Source organism: Argiope bruennichi, chromosome 2, assembly GCF_947563725.1.
Source record: "Argiope bruennichi chromosome 2, qqArgBrue1.1, whole genome shotgun sequence".
In the NCBI taxonomy this organism is placed as follows: Eukaryota; Metazoa; Arthropoda; class Arachnida; order Araneae; family Araneidae; genus Argiope; species Argiope bruennichi.
In genome coordinates, this window is record NC_079152.1 from 48,080,208 (window position 1) to 48,100,076 (window position 19,869).

Sequence of the window (19,869 nt, forward strand, 5' to 3'; positions counted from 1 at the left end):
ATGTTTTTAACCGTAAACATTTCACAAGGGATCTTCTACAAATTGAAATACGCTCTACATTCAATATTTTAAATTTCATTCCAAAAGATGTGCATAAAAAATTAAACCCGATTTCTGAATCATTCTGGATCTATTTATCCTCCAAATATAAATAAAATTTTGAGTTTCGAATATTAAAAAAAAGTCATGAGCTTTTATTCTTATTTTAAGAAATGACACATTTATTGACTTAACATTATTTTATGATAGTAATATGAAATAATCATATTGAATTTAAGTATACTTTTGATTTTTAAAGCAATACTTAGCATGTAATGTAATGAAGCATTTTGAAGAAGGGGTGGTCTCAAAATTACATATATATATATATATATATATATATATATATATATATATATATATATATATATATATATATATATATATATATATATATATATATATATATATATATATATATATATATATATATATATATATATATATATATATATATATAGGGTGTCCCAAAAAATGTATACACACTTTAAATAATTGTAAATTTGGGGTTTATTATAATTCAAATAATTTACAACATGTAAAAGATTCTACAAATATCATTCTATTGTCTTGTTATCGCATGTTCTCAAACTGATGTCCGTTCTGCTCCAGACACTGCTGACAACGCGAAGCGATGGAATAGCACACATGATGGAACAATTCCCTTGGGATATTCGTACATTCATGTTCAATGGCGCCCTCAATTGAACAACTGTTGCAGGTTTATGGACGTCCTGAACAGTTCCATCAGCTTCAAACTTATCTCCAATTCGAGTGATGGTAACTCGTGTAGGTGGTTCTTTGTTAAACTCCCTCTTAAATTGTCTTTGCACTTCTACTGCATTTCCATACTTCCAGTAGCATTTTAGAATAAATTTCCTTTCTTCAAATTCAAGTCTGTCTGCCATTACTCAGTTCAATGGGTTCAGTCCGTAAAGAAAGAATATATATATATTTGTTGTTGGACTTGTGAAACAAACATTGAAACCTGAAAATGTATTGCACGGTTTGTTAAAACAATATTATAATGTCTGGATATTTTAAGTTCACACATCTAATATTTTCTCTCTAGGGAAGAAGGAAATGGAAATTCTATATATGTAATCTTCGGGTTCAGAAAGCTAATAATTAAAATAGAAATAAGGATGTGGTAAAAAAAGTGTCATTATAGCTGAAATTCAATTTTATCTACCGATTAAAATCCAATAGCTTCGTATTTGATTGTAATTGTTGATAAATTTGAAGTAATAATAATTATGAATTAACAATTTAAACGTACTTAATTATCAATAGAAGCATTTGTAAAGAATTATTATTTTCGCAATTTTTCCTTCATTGATAATTTTCTGATAACAAAAGCTCTAAAATTTCTTGGATTTTAAATTAAAGGGAAAAAAACGATATAATACATCTCTAATAATGATTATTTCCTTACTTTAAAATCATATTAACGAGAATGTCTATTTATGTGCGTACATTTTTTTTATCTTCCTTTGCTCTTAATCACTTTTAATGATTTAATTTAAATCCTACTACTATTAAAATCTTTATCGCTAACTTCTCGAAAACAATCAATAGAATAATCTGAAAAATTTCTTTTTCTTGTTCTTATGTGAAGCGCAAGAATATACTGTTCGTTTCAATATCCTGAGACGACCATTTTTCGACGATTTTATCTCAATAAGGGATGAGACTCGGAAGGACCAGCGCATTTCCGGAATTCTTCGTCACTCTCTGACCTTGATTCCCACACTATTAGATACTTTTTCGCTCGATTCTTTTTTTTTTTCACGTGTATATGAGTATCATGTCGTTTCTGATCTTATTATTTTATTTTAATTTAGTCTGCGAATAATCCGAGTTTACTTTATTGTTAAATGTAAAAGCATTCACCTTTCATCTTTCCTTTCACCTCCATTTTGATGAATTAAACCCATCCTTGAGCAAAAGTGCGAAAGGGTTTAGAATCCGTTGAAAAACAATATACAGCTTTTTATTTTAATTTCGAAATTTTTATTAAATTCATTTTTAATAATATCAATTGCTGTAAAAACATTTTTTTGCAGAGATTTTGACAGCTTTCCCTTAAACGTTTAAATTCTTTCACAAATAATAACCAGGGAATAAATTTTGTTTTCGACTTCTTCATAATCGTAAACAATGTGTCATACATTTACCAGCATATGCATTTACTTAATATAGTTCTGTTTAAAGCTTCATAACAATTCAAAAAAATCAAATATGCATTTGGATTTTTTTCCTCTTTGCAAGTTGAGTTCCGAGCACATATACCAAACTTACATTTTATAGTTGTGTTTTTAAATTAACGCGTTCACCTACATTTTAATAGACCATACAATGCCCAAAATTAAATGCACGTCTAAATGTTGCTCATAAAATTATATTTCATCCACTTTGCCGATTGTGTTTTTAAGTTATCTTCCCCACTTTAACTTCGAAGGATGGACAAACAGACAGATTTTTTGTTGACGGATTTCATCTCCAATTCTTTAACAAAATCACAATTTTGCTAATTTTTTTTAACCAAATATCAACTACTTAACTCATTATGTTTTGAATTATCGAGCTCTAAAACAGATATCATTCCAAAAAATAGTGTTTCCAGACTAGAGAAATCTGACTCTTGGCAATTCATCAAATTCTCACAATAGATTGGTGTTTGTTTTGGTGTTTATAACACTAATTCTTTGTTTATTATATAAGAAATTAAAATAGTAAAAGTATTTATGAAAAAGCACTAGACTTAAGGCACTTATTATTAACATTTCCCTAATTACTGACACTTGTAACTTAAACGTTCATAAAATAAGCGTTTGGGGTCACCTAAAATTTCAAATTTGGCACGATTTTAAAGCTTAATTCATCGGTCATCGATTCCCTCCAGTACCAAGACTCCAATAGTTGATCACAGGTGGGGAAAATACATATTTCTTAACACTTCGCGTCAGTCGTAGGTTTCTTACGGATTTCGCTAAAAAAATTATTCAAAATTAAGGCTATTTTATTTTGATCTTTTATGTTTATGAGCTTTAAATCTTTTTCACATATTTTAATACTATTTCCTGATTATGTGAATGCTACTTTTAAACGACAGTTTCTATTAAAATAACCGCAGTTTGAATTGTCAATAATGTGATTTCCAAAATGATCAATTTCATTAATTATGGACACCAAGTGTTAATTACTGGGTATTTTATAAGATTTTGGTTTATATGCTTTATATGGTTATTTTTTCATTTATTAAAGAATGATGCTTTTATTTTTTTAAATATGATAAAAGAATCCAATAGATGATTGACCTGTTCATATCAGATTCACGAAGGTGTCAATAATTGGATCAGAGCACACCATTTAGTGAGTTATTGACATCCCTTATGGCTCTCAGCACCTCACGTTCTGAACACCACCAGTTCATAACTGTAAAAGACAAGGTGCATATCACCGTACACCATGGAAGTCACATGAAGGAGTGAGTATCATGTTTCCTAGCTCCTTCAAAAGAACCCTATTTGGTCTGAGGTCCATGAAAAGGATGTCAAGAAGCGTAACAGGAAGTTTTCGATAAGCGTAGTCGCTACACTGAGTATAAAAATTATTTGAAAAATAAAACAGTTGAGGAAGAGAGAGAAAGAGAGAGTACAAAAAAAGCAGAAAAGGAGAAGATTAAATTTTTTAAAAAACAGCAGAGAAAGGAAGGGAAAAGTCAATTATATAATCATGGGAATAAAAGATTGTAGAAGTCAAAGAAATTACTTGAAAGCTTCACCGACAAGGACGAAGAGTGCTGACCACAAGATCAATCCTGTGAGATGGAAGATGGTCTTAAACAGAAGAGCCTTGAAGAAGGGCATGAACAGAAAAACATGGAGCAAGTGAAAATTTCAGAAGATATGTACATATATCTAGCAATAAGTAAAGGCGACTTCATCATAGCTGCAATATTAACTAAAAAATTCAATCACCTCTTGTCAAATTATAAGGATTTCAAAAGGGAAGGTGGCTGCTATTCCTTTCAGAACTTGCAACAGGTTGAAGACTATTTTTCAAATTGATGAGGATGAAATAGTAATCGAAGAGCAGAACGTAATTATCAAGTTACGAAAGCCTCTGGAGTTGAATGAAGAAAAAAACTATTTTTTATTTCCAAATTCTTTAAATATCTATTGAAATATACCAAAATATAATTATTAATTTAAACATTTCTCTGTCTAATTTTCTTTTTTAGACAATTTTGCAATATTTAGGTATACGTAATAAATGTAATGTTTAAAAGTATTCAATAGTTATTATATGATAATTTTGTACCAATAAATAAAGATAAGAATAAAAGTATAATAAATTCGTCTGTTGCTTGAATATGGTGTTAATATTTAGTTAATTTCCCTGTCAATAAGTAGTTTCTGTATGTAAATAATTGGTGAATAACTTGCCATCAATTTTCGGCTCTAAGAATAGAAATTTATTGTATTTTGGCAAAAATCATAAGCGAAATCTTTAAAACAGATATGAGTAAATATGAAACACTTCGAAACGTTTTAATTAATAAAATTGTTTTTGTTAAAATACTTGAAAAATTTTGTTATAGTGTCGATTATTGGTCTTTTACTCTAATCTTAAATTTTGAAGCAGAATTGAATATCAAAGCTTTCCCACATAGTATTGAAATGAGTAATGTATCCTTGCTCTTCTGAGTGAATCTATTTGGATTATGATTATTTTTGCTCTTTTCTAATTGATTTTATATAAATAATCAAATGATTAATAATTTATTTATAACTTTTCTAAGCTAGAAAAAAAATTTTAAAAAAGATATTTTAATGTAACAAATAGTTTATTTATTAATCTATTTTTATTCAAAATATTTCTGCATTATTTTTATTTATTTATACACATTTTGTTGAAAAACAAAACAAAAAAATCTTGCAATGTCGGATTAAAATAAATCGGCTAATGGAATATAATTGCTTTCGTACATCTGATGTTTCATTTAAATACATTTAATTTTTTGACATAATGAGACGATTTCACTAAAAACTAGGGGAAGTGTTCTCCTTGACACTCTCTCGCATACTCTCCAAGAAAAATCTTATTTCTCTTCCTCCAGAGACCCCCGGGGGGCACCTCGAAATGAGGATGAGATGCTTCCGGCATGGTGGTTGGATCTCGCCACCCTGGAGGGTACACAAATAGGTGGGGGATCTGATTTCTCCCATCGATGAAGGGACGTACTTCCTTCGGAGAGGGTTATACCGTGGCCGGTGATGGCTCTTAGGACTCAACCAAAGTTTCTGCCAGTGTTTCTGTTGCGGCGGTCCGATCATTCAGTTTCATGGTTTAAATCCGTGTGCCTTCGTGGCGGGTCGGAAAGTCAGATGGCTGACTTCCCTTCCTCTAGATAAAATCGGAGCCTTAGGTAAGGCCGTGAATAAATTGCAAGCTACTACTGCTGTATGATAGTTAAGAAATTTAGATCTTTGGCCTGAGTAGTATTTAGTATTTTTACTAAATCTATAGCGAGACTATGTATTTTGGACGCCTTTTTGTCGGCCGATTGAAGCCAAAATTTTACTCTAAACTATTTCATTAATTCACATCATTGAGGTTACATGCATACGAAAGTCCAGATCGATAAACGGTCAATCGTACTACAGATTTGGTTCAAAATTTCTATAAGTATCTATAGTTTAAAGCTAAATCTGTGTACCAAATTTTATTTAACTTGGCTCTTTGCGTTTTGTAGCTATTAAGTTCATTTCTACTCGAATACCCAAGCAGAACAGATTTCCTGAATAGATTTGATCAAATTTTGATAAATCTACAATTTTGGAAGAACTTCTGTAGACCAAATTTCAACTGTTTAGCTGAAAATATTTTTGGATAATCGTGATCACGGACAGACATAAGGCCAAAAATGTGTTTTTCTGATTCAGGAAAGTCTGAAAAAATGAAGATTCACCAAAATCTCTGGTTCGAATTTTTGTTGATTATAACACTTTCTCTATATTTTTTATACGAGAAGGTGAAAAATAGATTTTATTAATTCCGAAATTTGATTGCCCATCTGTAAACCCAAGCAAATATTGCACTAATGTTGTTTTAAAGAACAAAAAAACATATTTATTGTTGTTATATAGTTAGTCAAAATATTTTTGCTCATGTTTATCAGTGTTTGCTACCTAATTTTTAAAATTGGTAGCATTAGAAACGAAAACATTTTATCAATGCAAGGGAAAAGCTTTTAAACAAAATTAAATTTGGCAGAAATAACTTGAATCATTCTAACAATCTGACATATTACACTATGCATTATTTATTAACATTTGGCGCGGATGCCATATTAAGCATCACGTGTTCAAAGTTTATAGTTCATTGCAGGAACAATGCTTTTAAAGATGATTAAATCTGTGCATTGAAGAAAATAGGCTGCCAAAAAATACAGTTTGAATGTTAAAATAAAAGGTCAAAAGTTTTAAACTATCAAGGGATTTCACAACAATAATCTAGCAATGGTATGGTAAAAATTTAAATTCAGTATATGCAATTGCGTGTAAGCACTTAGAGACAGACAGATAATTAAGCATCCTCTAGGGGCCTTTTGTGCTACTCTAAAGTCACGAATATTCAACAATAGCATTCTATATAAATCATAATGCATGTTCATTTAGTTACTCAGCTGAATCCATGAAAAGATGCAGCTAATCATGTTGCATTATCCTTTCGTTCTTCTACTGCTTTTAACTCTACAGAAGACAACAAATTGTAAGTATTGCATGATTTTGGAAATTCCTTCATCTCCCAATTTTCTTTCGAAATTAATATCTATCGATGATCAGATTAACTGTCTCCAAATATTCTATTTTTTTTAATGGACTTTGTTAAAATATTCTTTAAAAGTAATATCATGACGAAATCGGGTTCTACTTACGGAATATCCTGTTTTTCTTACAACTCTAAGCTTAACTTTTTCGTATGCGTGTTCAATACGGCGCTTACTAAAGTGCTGTGTAAAGTGCAAAATTTAGTAATGTAATAAAGAAAACGTAATATGTAATTGTTCTTCTTTTCGAACGATTTGAATCAAATTGGACTATGGTCTACTATGATAAATTAATTAGGAAAACCCAATCTCGGAATTTTCAATTTTAAATCGTCTTTAATACTCAATAATATATAATCTAATACACACTCATATGAAAAATTTTTTGAATTGCTAGTCATTTGATAGCTATTTAAATTTTTTTAATTTTAATTATGAGCTTTTTACCGGTGTAACCCCACTTTTTTACACACCTAATATCATCAAAATACTCTAATGAAGGGACTATATTCAAATTTTTTTTATAAATGTCTTTGAATTTTTGAGTAAAAGCATTGGAATGTCCTGGTATATAAATTGACAGAAAATTCAACTTGCTTATGTCCCTAATTTGATATTAGAAGACTAGTGATAAAATCATATACTAAAATTTTTATGTCTAGTTAATTTTTTTAGGGGGGGGGGATCATCATTTCCGCATGCACATGGATGGTACACACTTCCTGATGACAAATGTTGTCCAAAATTTGATAAAAATCTGTAATATTGTTACTCAACTCAATATTGACTAATTCATTAGATTCTTGGTTTATAATGTTTATCAACAGACATAATTCAAGAATGGTTTCATCGAACGCATTAAGTCCAAGATGTGACCATCTATTAAAACCTCGTAATCATTTTTTTTTTTTTTTTTTTTTTTTTGCTTGAGAAAGTAACAAATACGAGAGCTGATGAAGATTTTTTTTATTTACCTTACATCATTATAGAAAATCAATAATTAATTTGATTTGAACTTGTTTTTTAAATAATTTCCAAGTGACTAAAAAAAGAATTCTTAGGTTGTCCAAATGAATACTATCCAGCAACGGAAACCACCTGCCTACTTCTTGCCCAGCCCACCAGTATGATACCCAAAGAAGCATTTTGCGATCAGAAAGGGGGTGAACTATTCGGTCGTCCCTTAACAGAGGATCTACAGGCGGGATTAGCAAAGATGCTGAAGGAAATTTCAGAAGATTGGATGCCCCCGAAAGCTTACGTAGGATTAGAAAGGACAAGTAGAATGGAATTGGGCAAAGGTAATAACAAAACATTAAATTACAGAAATGTCTTCTTTCTTTACCACGGGCATCTCTGAATCATTTCCACTTGCGCTAGCAAATGATTCAGAGATGCCCTAATTAAATAGTTCACTGTAACTCACAAACTATCTGATATCTTATAGAAATTGTAAAAATGATTTATATCTTCGAAACGAATTAATATTAAACCTAAGATTGTGCTCCTGTAAACGATGCTCCAGCAAATATCTCAGAGCTGATTGGTTGCGAATACCATTTTTCCTTCTGTCTTCTGCCAACCGAAGTCATTAGCGATTTTGAGACAAAAGCATTTCGAAGTGCATGGCATGCCTTTAAAATGCAATTGGTTAAGAAATTCTGATATTAATTCATAAACTATAATATTTTAATGAAGCCTTAATTTCCCAAATTATAATGATTATTTAAATATTCGTTAAGGAAGCTGAAATGTATAGTTATTCGGTACATCTATTAAAAATATTTTTTAATAAATATATATAATTAAATAAAGAAAATTCATTATAAGTGCCCTTATTACAAAATTCTAGAAATTTCTTAACCGATAAGCAACTTTTATTCTTTCTACTTGTGATATCGTTTTCATTTTTTAACTTTTTACTAACTCGTCTGTAAGTCACATCAGACTCTATTTAATTCTGGTAATGACAAAAATCAGCTTTATTTTAATTCTCTTTAAACAAACAGAGTCTGTTTATCTTCATTCTCTTGAGATAATCACGGATAGGCCAAGCACATAGATGATTAGCAACAGGCTATGCAAAAAGATTCTCGTTTCCTTGATAATCAAAGCAATGTTGTGGGAACAAGTTACCTCCATTCCAAAGGTGGGACATACCGCCTATGAGTAGGGTTAGATCGATGTGGTGAATATAGTTGTTTCAGTTATCGCCGTGAAGAATTAGCTTTCCGCCTTCTGCTACGAAGATCATTCGGATTACCCCGCATACTTAAGCAAGATGGGGATAAGTTTGATGCGATTCATTCATTTAAGAATTATTAATTTCTAAAATGTTTCAAATGTCTAAATCACACCGTATGTCAGTTATCATTAAAAATCTCTGAATAATTGAAGCAATAATATACATTGCAGTTCTTCAGTAAATGTGAACTAATTAACGATGTTTTTTTTTTACCTTCTTTATAGATGACGATACGTGGATATTTGTTGATGAATCTGAACCTTTTCTGCAAAGCAACTTTTCATCGTGGTTTTCGGAGCCTGACAGCGGGGAAGATTGTGCCGTGGTCGGTCGAGAATACGATTTTAAGGCTGAGCCCGTGCCTTGCTATGAGTCGTACTCGATGCTCTGCGAAAAGAATGATTTCCGTAAGAATCCAAATTATTGAAACACGTTTTATACTTTTAAAGTTTGAAAAATGCTTTTATTAAATATGCAAGGTTTTGATTTTACTTCTAATAATTGTTTTCTTGACATTATTAAGGATAAAAAAATGTATTTAAAAAATTTCCTCTTTTTTGAGTTTCCGATCTCATGTTCTATTACAACAATGATTTATTTCTCTGTGCGCTACCCCCCGTGCAGACGAGCTTTCAAAAGATGCTTTGTTTCTCCGATTTCATGGTATTAAGATTATATCTACTTTATTAGTTTTTTTTTTTTTTTTTTTTACTTTCTAGTCTAGAGAAGGTGTCGCAATTGTCAAAAAATTCTAATTCGAGATTTTTCCGAATCTATACGTTTTAGATCCACCTAAACCGGCGTTATGGCTTAGGGGTAGCGCGTCTTCCCCGTGATTTGGGTGCCCTGGGTTCGAGTCTCGGTTTGGGCATGGTTGTTCTTCCGTTGTTCTATCTGTGAGATGTGTGAATGTACCCACTTGTAAAAAGGGGTTGTGCAAGCGAATCAGTGATGCGTGAGTAGCTAAGTCGTACTCTTGGCCCTATTTGGCGCTACTAAAAAAAACAAGAGACGCTCCCCCACCGGCTTAAAATCGCTGTCTTCGGACAGCGGGTTTGTCCATGGCGCCATAAGAAACAACAACAACAGATCTACCTGAGACTGAAAAACGCATTTTTGGCTTTAATATAATTTGGCATTGTTAACACAATTTCGCAACTGTGTCTGTGAATATGATTACACAAATATGTTTTGGTCTAGGTTGAAATTTGCTATATGGCATTAAGATTGAATTCGTTGATTTCTATCAATTTTTACCAAAATCCATCCCAAGTAAGTCTGGTTGCCCGAGTATCAGTGAACACAATAACTAAAAAAACATAAAGAGCTAGATAAATAAAATTTGGTACACAAGTTAAGCATTTAAAATACCGATTCTTAAAAAAAGTTTCTGAAGTTTGAACCAAATCTATTAAAGGGGTAACCGATAGTAGGTCTGCACTTTCGCATGCATATAAATGCTTCTCATGAATGCAATGATTTAATCAATGGAATTCGGGCTACTATCTTGTGATTACAACGGTAGTTTCGAGTCAAACTTTATTGAATCTATCACAAGAATATGTATTTTGACGGCTGATCAAAATTCGTATTCTTGTGATAGATTCAATAATAAATGCTAAGTTCGCATCAAAGATCTATATTTCTTAAATATTTCACCAATGCCCTGATAGGTATTCGTGGCTTTACTCATGGTCTCTGAGTTTACCTAAGACCTCGGTGGCCTGGTGGTAAGGTCTCGGCTTGTGAGCCGTAGGGTTCAGGTTCGAAATCTAATTCCACCGAAGAACCGTCGTGTAAGGGGGTCTGTTGCAAGTTAAATCCGTCCTGACCGAACGTCCTCCCGCTGGTGTGGTGTGGTGTGGTGTGGAGAGGGGGGTGCCAGCTCAGGTGTCGTCTTTGTCATCTGACCGCGGTTCAAAATTACGAGGTCCATCCCAAAATAGCTCTAGTGTTGCTTTACAACGGGACGTTGATATAACTAAACTAAACTGATTTTGCATGAAGGAAGGGGAATAAGACCTTTATTGGGGAGCATGCGAGAAAGTTTCGAGGAGACAATTCCCCTGGTTTAAAAGTTGAAAAGTTACATAAATATCTTTAAAGGGGAAATATATGTTCTCATTAACAGAAGTCTGATATTTTACTTTGTGTCAGATATTTTCAGTTTACTTTTCCGTTCTGGTTTATTTATGTACCTTTTCCAGCCTGTGAGAGCTCTAGTTCTGTTTACACAAATTTCGATGGGTACTGCCTTGTGCTCGTCAAGGATCTGAAATCCTATGATCAGGCCACCGACGGCTGTGCGGAAGGACATCTCATGTGGATGAAGAACAGTTCTTGCATTGAACAAATCGCCCAGACTTTCTACAACAGCAAATATTTTGGTGGAGTCTATATCGGTTTGAAGAATGAAGACGGAAAGTGGATTTATAACAATGGGTAAGAAGTCGTATATTTCATATAAAAAGTAAAGAAAAGACACTTTTGTTTTTAATATGATGTGAACTTTTAAAATCGCGACTAGTTCTCATAAAGAGCGTTAAATACTCTAGTATTACACATAAGAGGCATTTCACATTTTAATAATGGCACTGGGGGGCATCTCGAATACGGGGATGAGAAGTTTCCTGTATAGTTGTTTGTTCTCGCCATCCTATTGGGTATAGTAACAGTGTAGGTTTGAGTTACCTCCTGCCGATGATGGAATGTACCACCTACAGGAGAGGCTGCACTATGACCGGTGATGAACCTCAAGACTCAACCGTTATTCTCGGTTATTATTGCCAGGGCGTCTTGAATGTTACCATATGCCTGCGGATAGTTTTGGGTAGCACAAATGTACTTAACATTTCCAATAACATTTGACTTTTTTAGAAAAGTATACATACATACATACACACATATATACAGGGTGTTGCCGAATTCGACCGATAAATTCAGAGATGTGATAGTAGGCATCAAGAGGATAAAGAATCACCATACAACACGGGGTACCAAACGACGTTTAGGGGGTCAAAATCTCAAAAATATAGGGAGTCGGAAAACTGTTGGAAACTGTAAAAAATTAATAAAAAAATAATAAATGGTGTTTCAAATATGATTTTTTTTATGTGAAAGTTCATTCTTAAAGGTTATTTTTCATGTAAGTAACATGCCGATTTGATGAACCAGGGGGTCGTAAATTATTGAAAACGAAAAAGTAGTTTAGAACCCTTATCTTCAAAAATATTTAAATTTTAAGAAAAATAAAAGCTTGAAAATATGAAGAATTTTATACTCTTTAATTTGATATAAGTCTGTAGTGTGAAAACTGAGGAGGTTTTAAAATATTCAAGAAAAAACTACAATGTTTGTCGGTAAACATTGCTGCAACATCGGCACCCATGTTTACGGAATGTATTGCAAAATTCTACCGAAAAATTCTGAGGAGTGATAATAGGCAAAAAGGCGATAAGAATTTCCAAAGAAGTAAATATAAAGTCGCAAACGGTGAAAATGTATTTGGTGGAATACAGATACAGTATACATTTACAGCACAGACAATTTAATATAAGAAAGACTGTAGTGTGAGAGGAGACAATGGGAAACTTTTATAAAAAATTACACAATGTTGCAGCCGTGAAGGTCATTACACAACCGACACCGACGTTTAAAAGACCGCCGGGCGCGCTCAAACATACGAAGTGTTCGTGCGATTTCTCTCCGATCCATGCTACGAAATCTTCCATTGTATCCAAAGGTGTCTGATAAACAAGAGATTTCATGTGGCCCAGAAGAAGAAATCCAAGGGATGGAGATCCGGGGAAAGTGGTGGCCAATCAACAGGTCTGAGATAAAATCTAAGAATAAAATTATTGCAGGAAAGAGTGCATCTTCCTGTGTGGCACCAAGCATCCAGCGTGCCGAATACCCAATTCAACTGCAACTGATCGCATGCTTGTCGATGGGATATCGGCAAAACGCTGCAAAACTCGGTTTTCTGATTTAGCTGTGCGCACACTGCGTTCTTACCCAGCATTTGGCCTCGTTATTTTGAAGGATCCTTACTTGAAGGACGTTATTTTGAAGCAACCGTCGATCAATATTTGCAAAGGTGCTGTGATGGGGACAACGCCTACTTGTATATTGCTCTTAGTATATTCTTTGTGCTAGGTGGCCATCACCATCCACTCGGCCATAAATTAAATGCATATCCGCATATCGTCATTCGTGAAATTTGACATGTTGTGTGCGAATAAAACTTATCGACTATCAATTCTGCACTGCTATTTAATGAATACAAGCTGCTTTTATACTCATCGAACCATACATTCTGCAATGCTAGCTGCTTTTATATTCCTCGAACGCTTGGAAAATTTACATAGAGAAAGCTTCTTCTTCTCGACTACCTTGTTCCAAATCCTCGCATTCATGGGGCCATTCTCTTCGCCAGGTTAATTGTCTCTTCTAATGTCTGTTTTTGCGAGTTTCACAAAATAAACGTCTCCAGCGACCCTATGTTTTATGATAATTTTTCATCTCCTTAATGTCTACTATCACTTCTCTAAATTTACCTTTCGAATTTGGCAACACCCTCTGTGAACAACGGTGCTGGTGTTGCAGCGATGTTTCTCGGCAAACATTTTAGTTTTTCTTAAATATCCTAAAACCTCCTCAGTTTTCACACTACAGACTTACATCAAATTAAAGAGTATAAAATACTTCATATTTTCAAACTTTTATTTTCCTTAAAGTTTAAATATTTTTGAAGATAAGGGTTCTAAACTACTTTTTCGTTTTCAATAATTTACGACCCCCTGGTTCATCAAATCGGCATGTTAATTACATGAAAAACAGCCTTTAAGAATGTGCTTTCACTTAAAAAAAATTATATTTGAAGCACCATTTGTTATTTTTTTATTAATTTTTTACAGTTTCCAACAGTTCTCCGACTCCCTATATTTTTGAGATTTTCACCCCCTAAACGTCGTTTGGGATCCCATGTTATCCTCTTGATGCCTACTATCACCCCTCTGAATTTATCGGTCGAATTCGGCAACACCCTGTATATATATATATATATATATATATATATATATATATATATATATATATATATATATATATATATATATATATACAAAAGTATTAGAATCAAGTTAATAGGAAAAACAAAAATCAAATAAAAATTAAACCAAAAAAATTATTAAAAAAATATAAAAAAAGAATCCGGCCTGAAGACTTTTTCAAGGGTCACCCTCAGGCAGGGATTCAAAGAAAGGGATTTTTTCTGTGAGGACATACAGACATTGTCTAATAATGATTCCTCGTGACCCGAAAATCCCCTGAAATTATGCTCAAGAGATATACCATTTTAACAGAAAGGAAATACAAAATAACAAATTACAAGAAAATAACCACAACAAAGTAAAAATACAATAACAAAAATAACAATAAAAACAAAAACTAGCACTAAAATTAAAATTAAAAACGAAAAGGCCAGAATATACCATCCAACAGTCAAGGAAACTTTAAACTATCGATTGTGATTCCCTGTTTTTAAAAAATTAACGGTAAATTATGTAAACAGAGGTAGGCTCCCAGCGCCATCTATTGAGTGACCCAATATGCAAGGAAAGTTCTATTTTTATTTAAGCCAAAGGATTAATCCCAAACCATACCTTGTTTAATTAAAAAATTGACATTACAGTAATTTCTAGGAAATTCATTTTTAATTAAATTTTTAAGGGGGATGTTTGATGCTTCAATATAAGAATTTTTATTATTGCAAACCCTTTTGATCCTGTTAACTTGTGAGAAAATTAGATTTTTGAAAATTTTAGAGTTTAGATTGGAATGGTAGTTACATAGTTTTGTTATTTTAAAGTTGAAATCATCCCTTTTATCGTATATACCAACTATTGTATTATCATTAGCAATTTCGATTTTTAAATCCAGAAAGGTAGCCTCAAGTTGATTTTTATTTGTATCTTTTAGAATTAAATCTTTTGGATAGCAATTAGTAATAATATTAGTATTGTCGAAGTTAATCAAAAGTAGGTCATCAATATATCTCCACCCGTTTATAAAGTTATATTTAATTATTTTTTTCTCATAGTAATGCAGGAAAATATTAGCTAAAGCACTTGAGAAAGCTGTTCCCATTGGAATGCCCTTGACTTGTTTATAAAAATTAATACCATTAAACACGTAATTTTCAGTAATATTAAAATTACATAACTGAAGCCAGTTATTTTTAGGAATGATATTTTCATTTAAATATTCGTCATATATAAAAGTGCAGACCTTTATTAATTTTTCATAAGGTAGATTAGTCTATAAATTTTCGAAATCAAAAGTATTAAGTTTATTAATGTTGTTATCGTTAAGAAAATCCAATACTTCTTTGTTACTAGAAATAATAAAGTTGTCTTCATTTTTTATTTTGTCCAGGATAATTTTTAAGTATTTAAAGAAATGTTTACCCGTATAGTAATTATAACTGCCAGTGCTACAGGTTACGAATCTGAATTTTAATGGATTTTTATGAAATTTAACTGTTGGGAATATATATATATATATATATATATATATATATATATATATATATATATATATATATATATATATATATATATATATATATATATATATATATATATATATATATATATATATATATATATATATATATATATATATATATATATATATATATTGCTACCCTTTGTTTATACATGAAAACAGAGAATCTAAGTAAAGTAATATCTCATTTGCAATATATGCAGCAAAAATTAGTGACATATCTCTATCCTGTGTGTTATACAAGAGTCATGTGTAATTGAGTAAATTCAATTTATGCTTAAGTGACTTACACTTCAAATATTTCTAACTGGATTCATTTTGGAATCCATTACGTCTCTTGCAAGAGAAAAAATTCCTAATATATTTTAATACTTCATTCTATATCTTTTAATTCACCATCAATAAATCGTATGTTAGTTTTATTCGCCATTTCAGATCTTTGAAGTCCAACATTCACTTTTCTTTAAGAATGAAGTTTGTTGATTTCTGTCAAATTTGCACTAAGTAGTCTGTCTGTCTGTTCGATTGCAAGTGAATCCGATTACTCCAAAATACTGAGAGCTAAGTTAATAAAATCTTTTGCACAGGTTTAAAATCTGAAATATCTTCTTATTATCAAAAATTCATATTATCGGAAAGATTCTTATTATCGAATCTTCTTACCAAATTCTGTACCGAATCTGTCAAATATTTGACTCTCTGTCGGTTCGTACGTTTGCATGCATATAAACAAAATAAATTCATAATAGGAATGAATATAATCAATAAAATTCAGTGAGTTATCTTACGACTACAACTCTAGCTTGATGTCAAACTTCGGTTTGTAAAAAAGCGTTGAAAATACGTATTCGTGCGATATATTCAGTAAAAATGTTAAATTAAAACCAAAGATTTATATTTCTTAAATATTATTCGCTAATTCCATTCTAGATATTTGAGGCCTTACCATAATTTTATGCAGAGGTAGGGGATAAATTGGGGGGTGTATGAGAAAATTTCGAGGAGATCACCCCCGCTGGTAACCTTTTGAAATTAAACTCACAGATTCACCTAAGCGAGCATGCACATGAAATTTTGTTGTAATCCGATCTATAATTTTTTGCATAGGAAGTATCTAATCATCTTCTATTTGACTGAAGTCAATCTATATTTTAGCAATTGCTTTCGGATGTCTTACATCAACTTTATTCAAAGAAATCAAAATTAATTCATCAGTGTTTTGAAATAGGAATTATAAGTCTTGCATAAAACAGAATTTTTAAATGTGTTTAGTTATATCAGATCAACTTGTTTTTTAAAACTTTTACATGGCATTTTTAGCAAAAACTTCGACATTCTGATCCATAGCGAGACGACGAGGACGGCACTTCAGGGTGCTAGGCTTTGAACATGTTTAGATGCTAATTTTTTAACATGTGCTTTGATTCTATTACCTATTCTATTCCTTAAAGTATCAGACAACATTTTTCAAAGTCCAATGAGACTTTTATAATTATTCCATAAATTAAATTTCCCGAGCAAGTATAAAATGAATGCATGCACTTTTAGAGAAAAGGAACATAATGTGCATTCTGCGTATGATGACCATGAATTTGAGTGTGGAGTAGTGCGACTTCAGGGCGATATGTCCTTGAAAATTTACAGTCATCCGTGCTTCGAAGAAAGGCTGTGGTTCTTGTGTGAAATAATCATGGATTCTGGTAAGCATGTTTTTTTGAACAAAACATTTCTGAAAACTACTGAAGTTTAATTAGATTTTTAATTTAAATACTTCCAATCATTTCGTACGCTAGATATTTTTTTCTTCCCATTTTGCACTTACTGCTTTTTATGATAAGCTTGCCTAGAATGCATGATTATGTGATGTACTATGTGTGACTTACCGGTTTGTGGTTTATATGGTTTATTCAATAATGATTGGTGATTTGAAAGATGCAAGTCAAAAAAATATTGGAGACTGCTGAGAATGTTTGAAGCGTTATGAATCTTTGAGAGAAATTGGTAAAGATTGTTGATGCGAGAATGCGTGAATTTTCTGCAGAGTTTTGATATGATTATGAGTATTTCAGTGAACATATTGCAAATTTTTGATGCTAATATTTGAATTTAAACAAACTTACCGAAAATATTTCATGTTATTGTAAGTATTTGATGTAATCAAAATATTCATTTGTTAACATTATATGAATGAAACTTAAAATAAGAAAAATTTAAACGTTATTGAAAAATAAAAAGTTGAGAAATTTAAAACTAGTTGCCATTTTGAGACACGAATATTTTTTTCACAAAATCGTCTTATTTACTGTTAAATTTATTTAATTATTCTTTAATTCATTCGAAAATATAAATATTACCAATAATTTAAAATGCATTTATTTTACATTACTACAAACCATCAACTGAAATATAATTATATATAAAATAACAATTTAGTTTTCTTGTTTGCAAAATATAAATTGCTATTCAGTAACATAGTAAGAGAAGTTTAAAATATGTAAGAATATAGAAAGTTGTTTGTTACCATTTGAATTATTACTTAAAAACAATTTTGCTCTCTAATTCTAAGGCGGCAGAAAAGATTACTATGTAGGTTTCTTCTATAAATATTACAAAAAAAGAATGTGTGCCTAAAATCTTTTCTCATAACATACTTTTTTTATTTTTACAGAAAGCAATTCCTTTAAATAAAATACTTTTTAATGAATCATGTAGTAATTTTTATTAAAAACATATTAGGAAAATTGCTTGAATCGTTATTTGATTCCGCCGCTACATTAAAAACTGCAAAAGTAATAGAAATAATCTCTAGAATGCATTGTCTCCCCAGTAAAAGTCCTCGACCTATTTTTGTCCTTTTTTATGTTAAATGACATATTAGAGATTATTGGTCTTTGAATCAACTGAAATGTGAATCAACTGCATATTCTTCAAAGAGAGTGAATAATTATTTTTAAAAAGAACGTTTTATACAATAACTGTTGGCAATTCAATTTTTAGTGAAAATTTTGAGTGAAGTATAAAGATGTATATATTAAAAAGACTGAAAATGAAATATATGAATCAGTAAGTCTCGATAATGTGTGATATTATGACAATCTTTGATGGATTTTGACTGCGAATATATATAATTATGTTAAAGAGGGTAGATAACGCCAAAAACTGTTTACATTTGTTAAGGAATGCTAAAGGGAAAAAACAACTGAATCAACATAAATAATCGAAATGATCTACAAACTACTACAATTAACTACAAACGAAAATAAACTTGAGGATTTAGTTTCCTCATATAGAATTCATGGAACCAGATCCAATCATCAGGTCATGGTCAATCTGCAAAGTACAACATATCCAAACTGATCGGTTATGCAAGCTCTGGAGATCATGGTTTCCCATCTTTGTTTCAAGAACAACTTTCACACAATGAATCGTGAAATATCTGTAGCTAATTGTTTTATATAAATGTATAATTCTGATATTTGTTATTCACAACTGAAGTCTCAGAATTTCCTAAATATTTAAAAATGAAATGTTAAAATATGAAATAAAATTTACTCTTAACACAGCCTCAATGTTTTTATTTGTATATTTATTTTTTCTCAAAACTTCTATTATAAGTGAAAAACAGAGCATGAAGATAGTCTTTTTTTTATCAAATTTGTAGAATGCAATAATATTTATCTGTAACATTATGCAAGTTATTTATAAAAAAGCAATATTTTTTTAATCACTATTAGTCTATTTACAGTATAATGGGGTTAATTTATGGTCACTTGAAACATATGAAGTACATAACGCCAATTTTAATTTTGAAAAAAGTTGCAATAAGATATGATATCACAACATAGCATAAAAAAAATAAACGGTTAGATGTGAAATCACATTAATGATAGCATTTACCACGTGACTATTACGTCACCTAAATGGTTCTCATTAAATGCCACCCTTAATTTAAAGTAACATTTTAATAAAATGCAATTTAATCTCATTTTAAAATAATTCTATTTAACAAAATTAATTTAATTACAGTTACTTTTCTTTTTATGAATAAAACTAAAGTATATTTGTATGCTCAGTTTACCCTACATTTTGTGACAGTTTTTTACTTTTTCGTTCTTGAAGTATCGAAGAGAAAACAGTGCAATCATTAAAAAAATGAACTCGAGATTTCATTGAATCTTTC

The 19,869-nt window shown here is 31.1% G+C and overlaps 1 protein-coding gene across 1 annotated transcript; it reads left to right on the plus strand.

Moving 5' to 3' along the window:
- The first annotated feature begins 6,760 nt into the window (after nt 1-6,760).
- LOC129961939 (uncharacterized) lies at nt 6,761-19,104 on the plus strand. The gene is made up of 6 exons (XM_056075583.1): nt 6,761-6,819; nt 7,939-8,178; nt 9,347-9,529; nt 11,330-11,564; nt 17,238-17,389; nt 18,867-19,104. The coding sequence occupies exons 1-6, from the start codon at nt 6,762-6,764 to the stop codon at nt 18,890-18,892; spliced, it is 894 nt and encodes a 297-aa protein (XP_055931558.1). The 5' UTR covers nt 6,761; the 3' UTR covers nt 18,893-19,104.
- The last annotated feature ends 765 nt before the right edge of the window (nt 19,105-19,869 follow it).